The sequence below is a fragment of the Micropterus dolomieu genome, linkage group LG06, assembly GCF_021292245.1.
Source record: "Micropterus dolomieu isolate WLL.071019.BEF.003 ecotype Adirondacks linkage group LG06, ASM2129224v1, whole genome shotgun sequence".
Taxonomy (NCBI): Eukaryota; Metazoa; Chordata; class Actinopteri; order Centrarchiformes; family Centrarchidae; genus Micropterus; species Micropterus dolomieu.
Genome location: NC_060155.1, coordinates 16857080 through 16863838, shown reverse-complemented (window position 1 = coordinate 16863838; position 6759 = coordinate 16857080). Strand labels below are relative to the sequence as shown.

At 42.4% G+C, this 6759-nt stretch overlaps 1 protein-coding gene across 1 annotated transcript in view; it reads right to left on the bottom strand.

Annotated features, from left to right (window-relative positions):
- The window catches only part of kcnab1b (potassium voltage-gated channel subfamily A regulatory beta subunit 1b), a 36981-nt gene extending 31778 nt beyond the window's left edge, over positions 1-5203 (bottom strand). Inside the window, exons 1-2 of the mRNA XM_046052961.1 lie at positions 5100-5203; positions 3775-4303 (exon numbers count right to left, since the gene is read on the bottom strand). Coding sequence (XP_045908917.1) covers positions 3775-3989 — 215 coding nt within the window. The 5' untranslated portion in view covers positions 3990-4303; positions 5100-5203. The remainder of the gene's footprint in view (positions 1-3774; positions 4304-5099) is intronic.
- Between the last annotated feature and the right edge of the window lie 1556 nt (positions 5204-6759).

The window sequence follows — 6759 nt, the reverse complement described above, 5'->3', positions numbered from 1 at the left end:
TCCAAGCGCCTTACAGCTGTAATCGCAGCAAAAGGTGGCCCTACAAAGTATTAACTTAAGGGGGCTGAATAATTTTGCACGCCCAATTTTTCAGTTTTTTATTTGTTAAAGTTTGAAATATCCAATAAATTTCGTTCCACTTCATGATTGTGTCCCACTTGTTGTTGGTTCTTCACAAAACATTACAGTTTTATATCTTTATGTTTGAAGCCTGCAATGTGGCAAAAGGTCAAAGTTCAAGGGGGCCGAATACTTTCGCAAGGCACTGTACATCTGTCTTATCAAAGGGTGATGAAGGCTTTTGATGAATGATGATCACTGGACAAAAACAGCAAATCAGAGAGCTGGATACACGCTGCCAAACATTGTGTGTCTGAGCGAAAGCAGCATGATGGGCTCTAAGAGAGCAGACATGCATGAAGTCATGCAAACACACACACACACACACACACTCTCGAAGTTCAGCGCACAACACAAACACACGGAAAGCTTTAACAAAGCAAATTATGATTTATGGTGCAAGCAGACAGAGGTGGCATCAGTCCTCACGATGGCTGTTCAAAACTGCAGCCTTCTGTGTAATCTGCAATCATACGAGCTGATACACCTTGTCTAAACCCTGTGAATGATTTGTGTTACAACATGAAAAGTCAGATTCCTTGCTGACTTCACACAAAATATGTAAAAAGAATCAGTGTATTCCCCCGGTAACTACGGTAATCAAAGTGTCCTTGACAGATCTCATTTAACTTCTTAACAGACAACAAAACACTTTCCAATTGACAATAATATATTGCATGTCATCGGCCATTTTTAATTTTCAAACTCCTGAGACCTGAGCAGAAGAAATCCATCCTCCGCTGTCAATGATTTAGGTGAAAAATGATAGTGTTAATCAAAACTCACTTACACCAGTATTTTTGCTTTCAGGTCTGATAGCCCAGTGGTTTATTAAGCAGAGGGGCTCAAAAGAGGAAAAGATTTTTAATTAAAAGAATCGAGCTAGAGGCACAGCAGAGTCACCCGTGAATGCAAGAATGACATTCGCTCTGGGGCCGCTTCACACAAACAAATGGGACAGAAACTCCTTCAGTTTCCTGCAGAACTTTCATTCAGTGTGGAATAGCCTTGAAATGAACAGCTGTTTCTGGCTGTTCCGTGCCCACAAAAATCACTTTATATGGCTGATTTATACATTACTCACACTGTCCACAAGATGTATACACAGCAGAGGGTGCCTCTCTTTCTGCAGGCCACTGATAAGCCTGTCTCCAAAGGAAGCAACAGAAGGGATTTTTGCATGCCCATCTGCAGTGCAGCTCTGAACCAACCAAGCGCAATCTTCCCCGAACCTCCTGGACTGTCAAAAGGCCTTCTGCTGCCTAATGACCGTTATGAACTTCAATCCAGGCAACCAGGGGCTCCCTACCAGGAACCAGAAATAATCTGCACTATTTGTGAAGTCAACAACAACACCACATTTTGTTACATCACACTTTTTGGCCTGTTTGTGTGCTGTTTGTGTAGGTCACACAGCCTTGAGAGGTCGCAACCAGGGGACACCACAATTTGAACTACACTATATTTAGATCGCCATGACAACCAAAATGCGCGGATGTTGGTATTATTAGTTTATGCTCTCTCACTCGCTCGCTCTGCACACTTCATCTTCTGCTTTAATTTTCTACGCCTTCAGATGTTCCCAGTGTGGAGCCTCAACGCCACACACATCTAATGCACATACATGCAATCATGTATGTAATGCAATGTGCCAATGCGTGAGCACATAAATACACACAAGCTGCAAGCATGAGAAAATGTTACAACCTAAATTTAAAAAAGCACATTTAAGAAGACATTACTGCATTTTACATTACTCCTGCATCGGTTCTGCAACATTTTTTAATCAATACCTCTCTAGGGAAAACAGAAGCAACAGTGAAACACCTTCTTTGTTCATATCTGTTACGTCTTTAGTGAAATTAAGGAGTTGAAAAATGCAATCGATTTTTAAAAGGAATCTTATCTTCTTGGTTAATGGAATAAAAAACAATCTTTTGTTAATGCTGCACCAGTTAGCACAATGGAGTCACCAGGCTTGTTTGGTGCTGGGAACATATTGAAGCTGGCCATTTCAATGTTGTTATGGAAACGAGATGAGATTGTGTGACAAGTAGACACTTATCACATTTAGCTGCTCCGCATCCAATCTGCCGAGAATCTGCTAATTGCCTCTTTTCTGTAAACTGACCCGCGTGCCCCAATTTTCTGTTTCATTCAATCTCTAATTCTGTCTCTTTTGTCTGTTCTATCTTTCAGCTCTTCTTCCCAACTCAATCCCTTCCCATCATCCCCTCTTTCTTTCAGTCTCTCTCTATCTCTGTGTCTTTCTTGATCCTGAGACTGTAAACTTGATGGTGATGTCACCCTGTGAGTTAACGGTGCGAGGTAAAAGCAACTATTTTGCTCCTGTGGTCTGGGTTAAGAGCCCACTCACCGAGCTAAGAGAGCACTGTTTACTTGGCCCTGCCTTGTTACAACTCCCACACACACATGGAAAGCTCTACTGCACAGCTCTGCTCGGCTTTACTTTCACACTTAGCAGAATGTACTGTATGGCCGCAGCCAGAACTGTATGTGACTGGTGGTATATTGAACAAGCTCATGAGAGACCTTTAAGATCAAACTGTTATACAGTGAGGTGTTGTGCTGTAGATGCACAGACTGGATCCAGTGATTTATGTAGTGTGGAGTGCACTTCATCATAACGTCAGTTATGTATTTTATTGTGTTTTATCTGCTTTATTGGTAATGCTACTTTGAATTGTTTAACTACTACTACTGATAATGATGATAGTCAATTTAATTTTCCCATACTGTACCTTATGGTATACATCCTGTACTGCAAAATTGTATTTTTATCTTATTTGATGTGACTGCAGAGGACTGTGTGATATGATTTGTATGGTTATGGTATGGTTATGGTTCTATCTTTGTGACATGTTTTTTCTATGCATTTGTTGGTCATGTCTTTACATTATCGAACAATGTGAATTTCCAGTGTATTGTCAATATTGAGTACCTCGTGTAATCAATCAGTTTTTTACATTTTGGCCATTAAAACAAAACCGGTATAAGTTTTAAACCTATTTGCCTGACTAAAAAAAGCTTTTAACATAACTTTTATGTGTCCCTGAAAAACATGATCTTTTCTGTATTTTTATCTGTCATGACCGCACCAAAATATCTTTCTTCAAGTTGCACTTGCAAGCGATTCAATTCACATGTTCATATCTGAAACTCTATCTGAAGCACTCAACAACCTAAACTGTCCCAGATCCTGGTTCGCTAGAGACATTATTAATTGTGGAATAATTATATAGAGTTGCCAATAAATCTGCATCTTGGACTGTAATTTTGCCTGTATTGTATCGTGACACACACACACACACGTCCACGCACACACGCACACGCACACCATCCCACTCATCACCTGCCACTGCTCACATATCTTCATTGTCTTCATCAGGGCTCTGTTAATTTATGTAGTCTCTCTTCGCATTTTAGGTATCTTATTTTTCTACCGTTTTCTCTTATGTTATATTGTGCTGTCATTCATATTCAGTTTCTTCCCCTCACATTCAGAGTTGTGGCAGGTTTTCACAGCATACACTGGGCAGAGGAAAGAAAACATAAACTAACTAAACTATTCAATGCCGCCTCCTTCTTCCTGACTCTACTCTCTCCAACAGTCTCCACGACCAGGGTACATACCGGTATTTCATGCCGGTAAGCTTGGCGGTGGACTCCTTGAGGTTGTGGTGGTAGCGGTGGGTGAAGGAGCCCAGGCTGCGAGCTATCAGGGCCACGGTGCGGAAGCGGGCGCGGGCCTGGCTGGCTGTGTTGGGGCTGGTGGCGTTCTGCTTGCTGTGCTCACCGTTACGCGGGGCCTTCAGCCCGTGGTCCGTGCATGCAAAGGACACCTGCATGGCTGTTGGCAAAGGCCACTAGAGCTGCTCCAAGACAAACAAAGCTTCAGTTGTGTCCTTAACACACACTTAAAAGTCTTTTTATTCTGTCTGTGGAACTTAGATTTTGTCCTTGTTGTTTTTATGTGAAGTTGAAAGTCAGTGGTCCTCTCATATGGAATCTCATATGGAAATCACAGGCAGGAATGACAGGAGCGTGAGACAGTTCTGTGTCTTAAACTGATGTTACATCAAGATTGGACATAGCAGTGCAGCTCAGTCCTGGTCAGTGTGTGAGGAGTTGAGACAGGGATCCCGTGCCGGTCTGGCTCCACCTGAAAATATGAGAGAGGATGGAGAAGAAGGGAGAAGGATGAAGCAGAAGAGGTACTGAATGAGTCGCTGAAAGAGTCGCCCAATTAAGAAGAGCACTTGAGAGCGTGTGTTGTTGCAGAGGGTTAGAGGGGTGAGGGTTAAAGGTGTGAGGAGAAGAGGAAAATGTCCTACTAAATCAGAAAGAAGACTAACTTGAAAAAAACAACTATGAAACGACTTTATCCGTGCTGTTTTCTCCAGTTTGAAATCTTCTGTGCACATCTCTAGGCTGCTTTGACGTGGCAATATGAAGAATGAGAGCAACTCTGCCCTAGTTTTTCTTGTGTTTCTATGTAATTTTTCTCTTTCTATGTCTGTTATAACCTCATCCTATTTAAAGTATCAGTTTATTTCTGTTTACAACATCCATCTCTAATGACTCCTTTTAATGCGTTACTCTTTAGGGTGCCTGAAAGATTTTGTCAGGCAGCCAGGAGTTGTGTGTGTCTGGGGAGTCTTTCTCACCCTCCAACCGCTGCTAAGCCGTTTAGTCAAACACCTGGAGTGAGAAGAGTAACACTGCACCACCACACTGTGCTTTCAACGATGCACACACATAATCACGGACACCCTGTCACTCCCGTCACACATCTTAAATAAGATAATATAATAATAATCATGCTTTCGCAGAAAAGCAAACGCTTGCAAATAAATACCCTACACTTATAAATCTTCTCTAGCAAAATGCTGCATTTGCTTCCACTTACAACACACACACACACACAATCAGATCTTTACTGGTACAAGTGTTCTTACACACTGTGAGGTGTCAGCGTTGAGCATGAGACAGATGAGATTCTTGATTGATGTGTGCCCTCCTGCAACTTTGATAGAAAATCAAGCAGTATTACAGCAAGCAGAGGTCCCACAAAGATCTGCCTCCCAACTGAAATAGCAGCAGCAGCAGAAGCGTTTCCAGCAGCTGTCCTCAGATCCGGCAAACTGCCTTGTCCCGTCTCCAAAGTCCTCGAGCAAGTAACACAGCTTTTATGGTCCCCGGCTTTGCAGCAAGAACGGTCTGTTTGATAAAAGGACCCTGGAATGGTAACGGACCAGCGGGGAGGAGGAGGAGGAGGAGGAGGAGGAGGAGGAGGAGGAGGAGAAAGGAGGATGCATGGTATCTCACTTCACTGAGAAGAGGACAGATGCAGTGAAGAGGCAAAGAGCGGTGTGTGTTGAGTGTAGAGAGAGCGAGCCAAGCGCTGAATGAGGGAGAGAGACAGTGTGTATAGGCTACTGGCTCTGACAGACTGGCTGAAAGAACTGCAGTGTTTTTCACTATGGCGCCACACAGAGAGGAAGAGAGATAGAGGTATATGCTGAATGAGATTCACGGGAGCTGAGATGATGTGTGTGTGTGTTCATTTACTTAAAGAAATCCACCTCAGGCACAATGTTAAGGTGGCATATGATGGTTGATTACACCGACCTACATGCACGCGCTTCACTTCAGAGGTGATGACTTAAAAGGCATTTTGCTTGCTTCTGTTGTCTGCCATTACAGTGCATGCCCTCTTCACACTTCCAATGTATGACCCCTGTCCAAATAGCATTCATGTTTTGTACTGTGACATGACCTGCTATAGTTCGTTACAGTCTCCAAGAAGAGCAAAGAAAGACACACACTGATGCTGACATCTCAGAGCAGATGTTACTGTAAGTACGCACAGTATGCACAGTGAAATAAAGCATAAACGAGTGTTCAGGCAGCGCAGCGTCTTATCTTTCCTCCCCCACTGAGCAGTAATGTGACAATGCAGGATTTCATGGTTCATTGAACATCTACGAACCTCGAGGCCAATACAGTTTTATTTATATCCTTGTGACTGCATCTCAACACACTCGTAAAAATCAGTTTGCGGGGCCCCGTCATTTTTGATACCAAGTATGGCTTTTGAGTCAGTGGTAGCAGTCTGGGGGGTGAGGGTGGTTGGTCAGATTCTTATATATGGTGAGAAACTATATGTTGTGTGATGAAATGTAATATATCTAAATTGAGGTTATACCTTTTTACTGTCTTTTCAAGTGTTTGTAAAGCATAGTAACCGCTGCAGCAGCAACTAAATCTTTATGGCATGTGACATTCAGAGGTTAAATGATACCAATTTGCCTACATTTACTTTTGATTCAGGTGTCCCTCCAGAGCCACAGAAGACATTATAGAACTGTACAACTGTTTTCACCGGCATAGAAGCACTGCCTCTGACATGTAAATGGATTTGAAAATTGTTGGAGTGGACCTTTAAATCTGTTATGTTTCTTCACTTACATTGACAGCTATAATGATGAGTTGAACCACAGGATACAGTTTAAACATATTTACTGTTCAAGTGCAAATTCAGTGACACATATCACTCCTCAGCTGTATCACTTTACTTATTGAGATTGGCCACTGTGTTAACTAACAAAACGTAGT